The sequence below is a fragment of the Ovis aries genome, chromosome 2, assembly GCF_016772045.2.
Source record: "Ovis aries strain OAR_USU_Benz2616 breed Rambouillet chromosome 2, ARS-UI_Ramb_v3.0, whole genome shotgun sequence".
Classification (NCBI taxonomy): Eukaryota; Metazoa; Chordata; class Mammalia; order Artiodactyla; family Bovidae; genus Ovis; species Ovis aries.
The window spans coordinates 207,516,793-207,531,807 of NC_056055.1; the positions used below are offsets into that span (position 1 = coordinate 207,516,793).

The window sequence follows — 15,015 nt, forward strand, 5'->3', positions numbered from 1 at the left end:
TGAATCTGAGTGAACTTTGGGAGTTGGTGATGGACAGGGAGGCCTGGTGTGCTGCGATTCATGGGGTTGCAAAGAGTCAGACACGACTGAGTGACTGAACTGAACTGAACTGAACTGAGGATATAAGTTCGTTTTACCATTCAAAAATGACACTACCTTCATCTCAGAAAATCTTAAAACCTCAAAATTTAGAAGAAAATATTTGAGATGTAGCAGAAAAGCAAGCCTAAAATCTATAGAGATCTTGGCGATCTTGGCCTTCATCAGTTTCCTGAGGCATTGTTTTACCCTCACTCCCCACAATTTTGATTGTTGTTTTTTTTTTTTGCTTCAGTATTACTTTGTTTGGTGACATTTTGAGGGAAAACTATTTTACTAAGTGATGTACAAAGTACTAACTTCTCACATAAAGGAATTTAGAGTAATAATGTTGATCCCTAAGACTCTTCTTCATGGATCCAAAAAGCCAAAGAATGTATCCATGGAAACACATTATTTAGATATTCCTGCTTTGTAGGTTAAAGAGAGATCTGAATATATTAACAAATCTGAATGATCTGAAAGTTAATGTTCTTATATTCTGTCTATTTTTTCTCTCTTCTCTATTCACTCCTATGAATGGGATCAGGTCATTTCTTCAGTGAGAACGAGGAATAGATCCAGGGAAGGATGCAAGAAAGAGGAAGAAGCAAAAAACATAAGGCCGGGAATGATGGAATTAAAGCTGATGGTCAGCCAACCCAAATGCTCAGACTAGACTGGATGTAGCAAAAGCACTGCAGTAGGAGCAGAGACAGAGATGGCAGTGCGGAGACAGGAAACTCATGAAAGAGAATTTGCTAATTGAAATTATAGCGAAAAAGTATACAGAGGAGTCAAGGCTGGAAGAGGCTTCTGCGGAAAGCAGGATGCAGTCCGTTCTTGAATAACACCGTGACTGTGGACGTTAGCAGTGCCATCTTCCACCTGTTATACTCAGAGCTGCCACTTGACCAACCATCTCTGCTTTGGTTTGAAACAGAATCCAGAAAGAGACAAATATTAGGCCACTTCTATGAAATTCTGAAGGAAATGAGTTTCTTACAAGTTTATGATTTAGATCCTCCTGTGAGGAGATTCTGACTCTCTATGAATGTGTTGAAAGGCTGGGGCACAAGGATGGGAGTGGGGGAGGGGCAGTCAGCCAAGCATGTGTGTAATTTGAAAAGTATCCTCAGGGTATATAGCTGGAAGGATGGATGGATACATAGATATATAGATAGGATGAGTAAGCTAAAGATATGAATGCATACTCACAGAGTTAAACTTTGTAGCTATGTAGTAAGAAACAAGGGACAACTGGGATTCGCCTAGATTTAAGACGAGTCTTTACCTTAACTGAAGTCTGTGCATAATAGAATGACTTTTATCCTGGTTCTCAGCAGAGCATCAGGTCATATTCATTTTTCATGTGTGTTAATACCAAAGCTATGGGAGACTGCTTCCAAAGAAAATATCTATCAGGAAAAATGCCTGTCTTTTAAGAATATAAAAGACCAATAATTAATTGTAGCTGGTTTTTTTAATTTAAAATTTGCAGTTTCATTTCCAAAAAATGCTAAGGAAACACCAATTCTTCTACCATAGTTGCAGGGAACTCTAGTGTACTCTTGTTTGGAGTGTAAATTAGTACAGCCACCATTGAAAACAATGAATGGTTCCTCAAGAAATTAAAACTAGAACTATCATATAATTCAGCAATCTCACTTTTAGATATATATCCAAAAGAATTGAAATTAGGATCTCTCAGAGATATCTGTACTCCTAAATTTGTTGCAGCATTATTCATGATAGGCAAGATACAGAAACAATCTAAGTGTTCATCAACAGATGAATGGATAAAGAAGATAGGCTTGATACACACACACACACACACACATATGGTTGTATGTATTTATACAAACACACAATGGAATATTCTTTAGTCATGAGAAAGGAAAGCCTACCATTTGTGACAACTTGGATGAATCTTGAGGGCATTATACTAAGTGAAATAAGAGAAAGAAAGACAGCTATCTGATGTCCCTTATATGTGGAATCTAAAAAAATCAGACTCAGAGAAATAAGTAAAATAGTGGTTATCAGGGGTTGGGAGATGAGTAAATGTTGGCCAAAGGGAACAGACTTCCAGGTGTAAGATTAGCAAGTTTGGGGATCTAATGTACAGCGTGGTGACTATAGCTGATAGTAGTGTATCAGGCAGTTAAAGGTTGCTGAGAGAGCAGATCTTAAATGTTCTCACAACAAAAAAGAAAAGCTAACTATGTGACAGGATATAGGGTGTAGCTAATATTTTGGCTGTAATTCTTTTTAAATTAATATATACCAAATCAATACATTGTAAACTTACACAATGTTATATGTCAATTATCTCATTAAAGCTGGGGCAGAAAGTAAAATTACCACTGGCCAGTTAACTACACATATGCCCAGCACCAAGAAGTGTTCAGAGCACACTGACTAGGGGCTGAATTGGGCATCATGTGGCTACATGGAGAGTGAGTGTAGCCTGAAGACATATATGCAGTGTAGGAGGTGACCCACATGCTAATCCCAGCCCTGCCTTGAACTTGGGTTTGTTTAAGGAACAAGGGCTCTCTGAGGTTTTGGTTCTTCATTTGTAAGGTTAGAACATTGAACTATGTGTTTGGTAAAGTCCTTTACCAGCACCATCACTATATCACCTCATGAGTTTAATCTTCAATGCCAATGCCACCTGGAAGTCTGGAGTCCTCTTTAAGAGATCGATTAGGTTTTAGCTATATATTAATGACAACTTTTCAATTCTTTTAATCACCACTGAATTAATTGTTTGAAATTTTTAGTCTTTAATCACATGATTTTGTACAGATTGTACAATCAGTAGCCAAATAGAAAGAAAGAAGGAAAGAAGGAAGAGAGAAGTGGGAGGGGACTTCAGTAACTGTATTATTTTTCTGCTCTAAGTATCTTATTTTTACTTCCATTGTATGCGAAATGATGTTTTATTGCTTAAAGAATTGTACTTTAATGAGTTCATCTCATAAATATCTACAACTTACCACAGAAAGAACATGCTTATCATTAACAATCATCTTCTCCATGTTTCATTAGATTTGGGAAGAAGAAAGATGATAAGGGTGGAAAGGCAGAGCAAAAAGGTCCTCTGAAGCAGAGTGGCCTGAGAGAAGAGGAACTGGAAAAAATGAAAGAAGAACGTGAGAGGTGAGTAGAGATGCTAAGCCTCTTGTTTTATTTTTGTGCATGGTCTTTGTTTAATTTGGTTATTGTATCAGTCAAGTGGAGAAATCTTATTTTAAAATGCATAAGGGTTGACTGATGCAAAAGGAGAGATACCCGATATAAATGAAATCTGCCTTTCTGGGGAATTTTTATTATATTTTGAGAAGAAATTGACTTCAAGTTTTTATTTTATTGGTACTTATAATTCCAAAATGTGCTACCCCTAGTTTTGACTCTATAAATGCATATGTTCCCTATGGTTTAAACATGGTTTAAACAAGGAGGTTTGGGGTGTTTTTTTTTTTAAGTCATTTGAATATTGATGTTTAGAGATATCCAATTTCCATAGTCTGTTCCTAATTTTTGTCAAGCTGTTGTATGCCTTCTTAATTTTAGTTTGTTAAACCCATTTGGGTACTATAATTTGAAAAGTACATGCCCTTCATTTTTAAAAAGCCAGTGTCTTTTATTATGCCATCAGCAAGTTACAAAGTATGTTGCCCATCTGTGAAAGGGTCGGTTTCATTTACTGAAAAAATGACAGTTTGCAAGGGCTGAATTCTCCTTTTTAAGGAGCTTAATGTTCCATTTAGACAAGAAGTCCTTCACATATCTTTGATGTTAACTCTGGCTCTTACCCGAAGTAGATGTATAAATGTCTGACTTTGAAATATGTAATTGAATATTCATACTTCTCCTGAAAATTCTTTGCGTTCACAACTAGATGAAGCTTGGAGAAAGACTGAGATTATTCTATAACTAAGTATTTGATACTGACTTGATCATGCATGACGTCAGATTTGTGCAACTTTTTTCCTTGCCTATTAGTAATAATAGTTGTTGCAGTTTTTAAAAAGTCTGTACTTGTACTTATTTTAATTTTCTAGCATGTGTACTAAGAAAATCATACTTCTTATTCATTGTGTTTTCTAGTGCAGCGCATGCTAAGAGTACCAACTGTTAACCTTTGACCCCTATCTTGTGGTCTATTCCCATTGAGAAGGCTCACTTTATCAATAGCAAGAAAAAAGTGCTATTTAGCCCTTTCTCATTTTTGAGAGGTTGATAAGCTCAGTTTCAGGGTCAGTGGAGCAGATAAAAGGAAATCAAGTACTTTCCATTGTTGTTGACTATTCACATGTCAGAGTTGCCCCAAAGAGAAGAAACATGAATTTTCCATCATAATCCAAGATTCAGTAATCCTGTAATGTAAAATGTAATTCAGGCTAAGATTTTAATGTATTTATTGGCAAAGACATCTGTGTGGTGAGTCCCCATCGTAGATCTTTGCTGCTCCCCTGATTTCACTTACTGAAGCACCACATTCTTTCCTCATCTTCAGGAAACTAAGCTATTTTCTAGAATGCAGACTTTACATTTTTTGCAGCTCAGTGCTGGCTTGGGGTTGAAGAGGGGTGTTCCTCTTAGTAGCTAGGGAATCCTGTGCCAGATAGAAAATTGATAACTCATAAAATAAGGTGAGTTGTCTTTAAGCAAAAGTTCATTTCCTTTCTGGTTTTGCCTTTAGGAAACAGGTGCCTGAGGGAGTTTTGTTCTTAAATGCAGGACCGTAAATTCACCTCAGCTGGTTATATAGGTTTCAGGTCCAATTTTCTTAAAATATGTCTGGTCAAAATATTTAAAGAGCTATACTATTAGCCCCCACTTAGTCCACTTCCCGCACATGAACACATAAAACACATCTGATATGGGTTTCCTAGAGACAACATTGTCTCAATCATTTATGAGGGGAAGAAGTAGGAGAAGTTGATTTTATGGTTGGGTGCTATAGAATTGATGACCAAGGACATTTCAACAGCTCAGGGCCTGAAGACCATAAAGGGCAAAGGTGAAGGCTGAACATTTGGCATCACTCTCAACCCTGGAGTCCCATTTCTTGGCTCTCTATCATCCATAGGAAACCAATTCACAACTCCTAAAGAACTCAGCAAACGTATCACTCATCATGGCCTGGCCACAGGAAAAATATACAATAAAATAGGAAATAGTGTATACAAGTTTACAAAGTTCAGTTTTTCCTAATACATTTGAAATTTATTATGTAAAGAAGATTTAAGCCATCCAACTGCTTACTTGCTTCATCCTAGCTGTCATAGATATAATAACTTTTCACTAACATATCCCTTTTTCAAAGAGTTTAAAGCGCTTAAGTAAAATATATACTGTACATTGCTTAAACCCGCCTGCACCAATTTGTGAAAGACAATTACTAAGCTTTCGAGAGTTATGAGAGCTTCTTGTTAAACCATTGGTAGCTTGAAATTGTTCATGGTGGAAATGTTTACACCACAGAAATTGGCAAATGATGGTAAATTGGGTTTGTTTTCTCAAAGAGCCAGTTGGCTAACACACCCTTGAGGGTCTATACCAATTCTATTTAGTGTATAGCAGGAAGAAATTATCAAAAATAGAGGGAAAAAAAAAAAAACAATCATCCAAATCAAAACACATGACTTCTTATAGATAGCTATGTTTCTCAGATTGGCCCATGGAACACCTGAATCAGAATGAATCACTTGGGGAGCTTGTGGAAAAAATGAGAATTACTGACACACCAGATTTACAGAATCAGAATCTTGTGAGTTAGAGGCCAGGAATCTAGGTTTAATATTTATGCTCAATGCGATTCTTTAGCAGTCTGAGAAACACTGAGTTTTGGGGACTGGATTTGGCTGGAACATTAGATTAAGCTCTTCTCATTCTATAAAAAATGATATACAGATTTTTTTTTTCTCAAGAGGATTGAATAACTCAGTCTAGAAATGTTGCCATCTTTCTTACACGCCCTCTCTGAGGCATCCTACCTCACTCGCATGCTTTATGCAAACGAAGAGGAACACTTGTCAGTGCTCATTCATCTAAGAGAATATAAATCACTTTCCCCACCCATACCCCCATGCACACAAAACTTACAAAGACAATAAGTTTATTAAGACATTAATTGTTAAAATCGGGCAAAATTCTATCATACTTCCATAACCACTGTTAATAATTTTATGATCTTTTTACTGTATATTTTTTTATTTGAAAACTTGGTATTCATACCATATATATTTTACTTTTTCCACAGAGTTCCTATTATGTTGAGCATTTCCCAATGTCATTAATGTTTTGAAATTATGTCATTTTGATGACTGCCTAATATCCTGTGAGATCAATATATCAAAATATATTTATCCTCTTTTATCTTGAAATGTACAGACTGTTTCCATGTTTTCAGTGTTCATGTCTTGGTGAGCATCCAGGTACAAAGTCCTCATAGATTACCTCTTAAATCATATAATTTGAAGGTTCAATTTCCTTGTAACTATTTGAACCAACGGTTAATCTAAACTAATCAGCTCTAAACTTTAGGGTTATATCATCCTTCTCCATTCCTCTCACTATTTTTCTTATGATTTCCATATCTTGTTTTAATTTGCCTGTGTATCTAGCTCCTAATATGGAACTGTGTTGGTGATATATATGAATATCTTATTCACAGCTAGAACTATAAGTGAAATTGAAGTCACTCAATAGTGTCCGTCTCTTTGTGACTCCATGGATTGTAGCCTGCCAGGCTCCTCCATCCATGGGATTTTCCAGGCAAAAATACTGGAGTGGCTTGCCATTTCCTTCTGCAGGGGATCTTCCCAACCCAGGGATCGAACCTGGGTCTCCTGCATTTCAGGCAGAGTCTTTACTGTTTGAGCCACAAGGGAAACTCAGTTGTAGCTATCAAAAGGTCAAAAACCTATAACTGGTGGATTGAATTATTAAAGAGCCTAGAACAGTGATTCTCATTTCTTTGGAGGAGGGGTATGAAGGATGGAAATTTGCTTCCCAAGGAACATTTGGCTGTATCTTGAGACATTGTTGATTGCCAAAGCTTTGGAGGGGGCTGTGGGGAGTGAGTTGCTACTGCCATGTACTGGGTAGAAGCCCAGAATATGGCTACATATCATACAACCGTAAGACAGTTCCCATCCTCAAATGATAAGTTATCTAACTCAAACTGTCAATGGTGTGGAGGCTGAAAACCCTGTTTGTACTCCAGAAAGAGTAGTGATACTCTCCTGGACATTAGTATTGCATTGTCTCACAATCTGTAGCTAATACAGAGAGATATACACTAGATCATGTAAGCCTAGAGGATTATTAGCTATTTGAGAAACTACACCCAAAGATTGCTAGTGAATGTTCCAACAACATCGGAGAAGGCAATGGAAACCCACTCCAGTACTCTTGCCTGGAAAATCCCGTGGACAGAGAAGCCTGGTAGGCTGTAGTCCATGGGGTCGCGAAGAGTCGGATACAATCGAGCAACTTCACTTTCACTTTTCACTTTCATGCACTGGAGAAGAAAATGGCAATCCACTCCAGTGTTCTTGCCTGGAGAATCCCAGGGATGGTGGAGCCTGGTGGACTGCTTTCTATGGGATCGCAGAGTCAGACATGACTGAAGTAACAGCAGCAGCAGCAGCAGAATTCCAACAATATAAGCTCACAAGAAAAAAGTTTCCCTAAAAATTTATTTTTAACTCTGACTTGCTGAGCATTGGCATCAGTGATGGTGCCTATTGATCAGATTTCAAATTCCAAAAAGCTGCAGGGGTTGACAGTGTGTCCGATGACAGAATCATCTGGAACAATGGACTGAATCAAATATAAAGGAACATAATAGGAATAAATGTAAAGTCTTGTGTTCAGGTCCAAAAATGAGCTGTACAAACACAGGATGTAGAAGGTTTGACTTAATACCGAATATATGAAAAGTTTGCCTGATGGTTTTAGTTGAGGGTAAGCTTTGCAAGAGTCAGTATGGGGATATGCCTGCCAGAAACTTAATCCAGCCTAGGCTACAGAAATTCATGTATGAAAGTGAAGGAAGAAACAATAATTTCTGTTCTACACTGCTCAGATCACACCTGGAATACCCTAAGCCTCTCTCACACACAGAAAATGGCAGTATTAAATCCATGTCTTTTGAAAAATATGGAAGGATATGGGAACGCACAGCCTGCAGGTTCAGACTTAGTTGACGTCACATGATTAAAGAACATTAACATAAAAGAGGAATTAGATGTATTTTATAGCCTCCATTCTCTTTCCATTCTCTCTCTCTCTACTTATTCATTTATTCATTTATTTTCTTGAAGATTCTAATGAGGAATTATTTTTAGAGAGGTAGCCATCAGCTTAATAGAGGGGAAAACATCCTGACAAATTAGAGTGTCTCATGCAGCGGCAAGTGTATTGACACTGGAAATATCTAATGATGATTGCACTGAGAAAGGATGAGTGCACCAGGAAAGGACTGGACTAGAATCACTTTCATAAGCTTTAGTCATTGATATATTATCTTCATTGTCTTATTTGTATCTGTATACATTCAATTAAATAAAAAGTTACATAAATGCAAAACCATGTAAATTAATATAGTTAAATACATCAAGCCACATACCATCAAAACTCTTGTGTGTCATTAATGCTGCTCATGTCCTTAGATGATCTCTGTGGTCTCTCCCAGATCTCAGGGTCTGAGAAATTTATAAACAGATGAGTATAGAAGCATTGACTTTACACTCCCTACAGTGGCCTTTTGTGAATTGGCTATGTACATATGGCAGTATGTGCACTATTTTTATTTGAATGTATAAGCCCAAGTTTCTTGCTCCTAATTGCATGTTAGGATTTTCTTAGTCTCCTATTCGATTTCCTGAGCTGATCATGTGTCCCCTCTTGACACAAGTCAAACAATCCATGGCAGTGAAGCCCTGTTTTAAATAAACTCATCATTTTTGTTCATGCTCCAGTGAGACTGGCCATAATAAGACATTAGTTCCAAACGCTTATGTCCATTGCTAGAAGGATGAATCCAATATTATATTCAAAGATTATTTCTCCTAGAATTCTTTATCAAGCTAAATTAAATTAGCATTTTCCAAACGTTCAGATTATGTAAATTAGTATGGTGAGCTAAAAGCAAGAGATGATTTTAGCAAGTCAGTAAACCATGTGCTTTTGTTGCTGTTGTTTGATACTCAAGACTTTGAATTTGTAACCTTCTGCAGAGTTTGAAATTAAACAGATTCTCCAGCCTATAAAGTACCTAACATGCATGCTGGACTTGTATTGTTAATACCTTCTCAAAAATCAGGTGGAGATTTAAGTTAAAGAAAAATATGTTCTCCTCATTTATTTAAGACTGTTGTACTGGGAGGAGAAATCTCCATTGACTAAAGGCTGTCTTTCATTAAAATCCCATAGTACTGACCCTTGGGAATCTACTGTGTGACTCAGGGAGCTCACACTGGGGCTCTGTGACAACTTGAAGGGGTGGTATGGGGTGAGAGGTGGGAGGGAGACTCACAAGGGAGGGGACATACATATTCCTATGGTTGATCCATGTTGATGTATGGCAGAAACCATTACAATATTGTAATTATCCTTCATTTGAAAATAAATAAAATTTGAAAATAAATTAATAAGTTAGTTAAGAACAAAAAATCCCATATTACTAATCCTGAATTAAATTTTCCAAAATAAAACTTCTTACTGCAATTGGGGAGGAGGCGGCAAGGAATGAAGTTGCACTCTAAAATCCGCTGTTACTCTTATACCATGTCAGAGTTTATTTTGCAAGGGAGCTTATTTACTGTGTTAGTGAGACGTTATTTTTGTAGCTCTTATTATAATCTTAGGATAAATGAGATGAGGGGGGAAAGTGGCAACCTCTTTAGCTTCAGCATAGAGAAGTATGGAAACATATGGCTCTTGTTTTCAACAACTGGCCTGAATGGAATGTCCAAGTGAGAGTGAAGCTAAGATTTAGGAAAGTTAATCTGTTTCAGTGTCTGAATTCAAGGTTCTTAGTTTTCTTTCCTTTAGGAAGCCTTCCAAGAGCTGAGACTTCTCCCTTGCCTTATCAGCTGAGCTGCTTGTGGCCTGTTCCCTTCGTTTAAATCGATACATGTGTTTTTGATATTTGGCAAGCCAAGATTTAATTATGCAGCTGCAAGTTCCCTACATAAACGAAATGCATCTTAGAGAAATAAAAACATTCAGAAACCGTTTAGAGTTTGAGAATACAAGTGGGTGAAAATCTATTCCCAACCTCTCAGCATTTTATTTAATTATGGGAGATTTTTATGTTACTGGAAATTGAAATGAGAACCAGAATAAGCTAGGGTTTATCCAACATTTGTGCATACTGAAAAATAAAGATGCTTATTGTATTCTAAGGAAGAAAGAAAAAGTATATTTTGAGTTAATATTATATGTTGTAACCTACGTAAGCATTATACTCCTGAGTACATAGAGCAGCAATTGAGTTGATAGGATTTTGTCATTATTATTTCCTTAAAAGAGTGCATATTTTACTCAAGGAACCAGAAGGTTGATTTCTTTACTTTGCCAAGAGACTGTCTATAATTAATTATTTACTGAACTTAAACTTCTGCACTATTTAAACTGTTGAAAACACCCATGTTTTGGCATGATTACATACAAATGATTAATTCAGCCTGGTTTTACTCCTCTCTGAATATCTCTGTCTTTTGCCATAGAATTTTAGGTCCTGTGGTGTGGGCAAAATAAAGTGTTGGAATGATTCCCAGTTTTAATAGTCCCAATTTATTATTACCACTGAACCCTGATCAGATCGTGGACTGGATTAGATCCCAGTTTTTCAGAATGCCCCAATTTATGGTTCCCTTCAAATCCTGATAAAAATGTGTCTTTGAATAAGGTTTTGGTTGGCTAAAAGAGATCCAGTTAATTACTTTTAGATTCTTATTAGATCATCGCTGCATGGAAGTTATGAAAACTATTACTAGACGGTGTTTCTCAGGACAAGGTCACGTTCTCATTTTATGCTGACAGAAAGAAGCTATCAGATTTCTGTTTTTCATAGTACTAACCATCTCAATAAATGAAAGGAGATTTTCTGTATCCCAGTAATTACTATTGATGCAAGTGTTAGGGGAAAGGTGGCCTTTTTTCCTAGAATAATAAGTAAAATCAGACTGTGCACACCAGAGAGAGCAAGAGCCAGCAGTAGGCCAAATATCAGGCAAAGTGGCTACATCCTCACCACCCTTCTCTCAAGATATCTCTTATTTAGAGAAATGAGGTATGAGATACAGGGGGATGTAGGTAGTTTTAGCAGCTGTATGTTCATTTGATCTTCATAACACCTATCTTCCAGTGTTCTTGCCTGGAGAATCCCAGGGACGGGGGAGCCTGTTGGGCTGCCGTCTATGGGATCACACAGAGTCGGACATGACTGAAGCAACTTAGTAGTAGTAGTAGTATCTTCCCAGAAATGCTTGTGGTCACCGGCAAAATTTGGCCCATGACTATATTCCTAGAGACAAGAGATGGAAACATCTACATCCTTATGCCATGCCAGCATTTTTATGAGCCAAAATCCTTTTATGGGACTTGAATCAATGTTAGAAGTGCTGTATTAGCAACTACTTGTCAGCTGAGCTGGATTAATACATAAAATGAATCACTTGACTGGCATGGTTTCCAATAGCCATTTAGACAAACTTCTAAGATTAAAGTACACCAGCTCTTTCAAAAAGTGTTTTTTAAAGATACTCTTATATTCAGATATCCTGGAGTGACATATTATATTATTGTATTTGGTTATAGTGATATTTAAATACATTCTGAAAAGGAATTTATTAAACTACCTACAGTGATCCCATAGAAATGTTCAGAATATCTGATCTGATAGATCTTGGAAAGAAGTTCTAAATTCTATTGATCCAGATATTTGGTTTTAATATACACACAAAAATATATGCCATGTAATCACCAAATCTTGGTAATTCCCTGGATTTTATGCCAAATACAGATATATTTGGTTCAGTGGAGGTTATGGACAGCAGAGGCAAAATTTGAGAATTTTCTGTGAAAGCTTTGAGCAGCTATAGAAGGCCTTTGGTCATGAGAACTTAGAAATACCCATTTTTTCAATTGTTTTCATAACTTATATGAACAACTTTTGAGCATATATCTTTAAAGTCCCTCTTTTTATTACCATGATGAAATGGCAATAATAATTCTTTAAGGCCTGAAAAAAGCATGGATAAAATGCTTTTTAACTGCTAAGTCCCTTCAAAGAAGGAAATTTCAGTAAGTAAAAGTTAAGAGAATCCAGAATATTTACTGTGGACTATTCTGGAGCTGGTCAGTGTAAACTTAATTTGCTAAAAATGCTCTTAAAAATGTGTACAAATCAAATTGTTGTAAATCCAACAATATTTTCTGAATTTCTAAATTATCTCATCTTTGTTTGAACATACACTATGCTGTATCCTGCTTTGGAAAACTTCCATGACAACACATACACTCAAGAGGCCAAGATTAGTTATTGTTCCGATAGGTTGGTAATACTGTAAGTTGAAAGGATACTCAACCTGTTGTCTTCCAGATCTGCTGTTTTCCCATCTCATACTCATTATGTAGAAGACCTAACCTAGGCGTGGGGGCTTCCCAGGTGGTGCTAGTGGTAAAGAATCCACCTGCCACTGCAGGAAATTCAAGAGACACGGGTTTAATCCCTGGGTTGGGAAGATCCCCTGGAGAAGGAAATAGCAACCCAATCTAGGATTCTTCCTGGAAAATTCCATAGTTAGAGGAGCCTGGTAGGCACAGTCAGACAGAACTGAGAGGCTGAGCACATACACATATCCTAAGCATGTGGTTCATAAACAATGAACTCTGAATACGCTTTTTCCAAATTTCCTTGGCAGTTTTTTTGCATTAGTGGTTTTCAGCCAGGAGCAGTTTTCCCCCGCAGAGGTCATGTGACGATGCCTAAAGACATTTTAGTTGTCACCCTAGGGGGAGTGCTGCTGGTACCTGAAAGTGAAAGTGAAAGTCACTCAGTCGTGTCTGAGTGTCTGACTCCTTGTGACCCTATGGACTATACAGTCCATGGAATTCTCCAGGCCAGAATACTGGAGTGGGTAGCCTTTACCTTCTCCAGGGGATCTTTCCAAACTAGGGATTGAACCCAGGTCTCCTGCATTGCAGGCAGATTCTTTACCTGCTGAGCCACAAGAGAACAAGGATGTTCCTCACCATCCTGCCATGCAGAGGACAACTCCCTTACAGTAAAAACTTACCCAGCCCAAGATGTCAATTGTGCTAAGGTTGACAAACCCTGTTTTGGACAAATTGATAATTAGGTTAAGTAGGCTTCCCTGGTGGCTCAGAGGTTAAAGCATCTGCCTGGAATGCTGGAGACCCGGGTTTGATCCCTGGGTTGGGAAGATCCCCTGGAGAAGGAAATGGCACCCCACTCCAGTACTCTTGCCTGGAGAATCCCATGGAGGGAGGAGCCTGGTAGGCTACAGTCCATGGGGTCACAAAGAGTCGGACACAACTGAGCAACTTCGCTTCACTTCAGATGTAGGTATAGATATAGATAGAAATATGCTGTAGACATTCAGTACCTTTGTGGTTGAGCCCAAGGATATGTATCTTAAAACTGTTTTCCAGGTGTTGTATATAGTATGTTTGGGGCCAAGAGGTCTGGGTGGTGGCCCAGGGGAGGCATGTGGCCAAGTAGAAAGATTATAGTGTATCAGACCTGGGTTAAAGACCTGACTCTGCATGAGCACACTGTCAAGCTACTTAACTGCCTCAGGCCCCTGTGTTCTCATCTGTTAAATGACAAATCTGGCTTTCAGATTGTTCTGAAAAGTTTTATTTATGAAGCAAGGAGTTGGTTCACTCTAGGTGCTCAGTGTTATTTTCCGACCATCTCTGGGGATTAAAGACCCCAGGTAATCTGTTTAGTATCCTTTGGGAGCCCAGAATGCTCTGAGATGCACCATCTGTGAAAGTTGCTGAGTTGGATACTATCATGATGAAGAAGGCCAACTTGAACGCAGACTTTGCCTAGCCGGGAGTCATGCCAGATCCCCCCATTCAAGAGGCTTCTCCTCGTTTTTTATCGATCACCAGTTGGAAGTTGCTCCTCAAGCACAGTGTGCTTGGCATAAGATGGCAGCATGGTAGCGGGGCGGGGGTGTTGAGGGAGTGCTGGCTGCAACCAGTGCTTGGCAGTCATAGAAACAAATTCAGAGAGGAGGGGTACAAATGGCATGGGTGACTGCCAGCCTCTCAAGTTCACAGGGTATGTGACTGCAGAAAACACTTGTAACCACAGTCATTAAATTCCCAACATCCTCACAACATTAAATTCACAACATTTGCATTTCTGTTAAGTTGATTATATTAAAGGAGAAATAATTCTGGTCTGCTAATATTTCGAATTCAGTTGGTAGAAATGGAATGAGAGTGTCCTTTTCTTCCTTGTTCACCATCTCCCACCCATCCGTCTTTGCTCTGTAGTTTAATTACTTAATGACTTTGCAGTGCACCTGAATTAACTTCAGGTTGGTGTCCAAGGGAACCTGACACCTTTCCCAGGTCCAGACTCCAGCCACTTTCTACTCTATGCCCTTTGTTTGATTTTAGTGTTGTAAGTTAAGAAGATAGAAGTGGTTTGAGCTATGGCACAAAAGTCTGCTCCTCTAGAGGTCACTTAAAGGGGCTTTTTTATTTTTTTTAACAACAATAATAACAATTGGCTGTTTAGATAGAAGCTGTAAACATGTTCTTGGAGAAACTTAACAAATAATAATTGTAAAATCATGATTTCTGTAAACAGAGCTTGTTAACTATGGCAGGCTAGCAAAGAGTGGATCAGTAATAATAGCTTTGATCAAA

At 37.9% G+C, this 15,015-nt stretch overlaps 1 protein-coding gene across 6 annotated transcripts in view; it reads left to right on the forward strand.

The window, feature by feature from the left end:
* Positions 1–15,015, forward strand: part of PARD3B (par-3 family cell polarity regulator beta) — a 1,199,064-nt gene that overhangs the window by 925,396 nt on the left and 258,653 nt on the right. For all 6 annotated transcript variants that reach the window (XM_060410277.1, XM_060410276.1, XM_004004847.6 and 3 more), the window contains one exon: positions 3,133–3,243. In XM_060410277.1, coding sequence (XP_060266260.1) covers positions 3,133–3,243 — 111 coding nt within the window. The remainder of the gene's footprint in view (positions 1–3,132; positions 3,244–15,015) is intronic.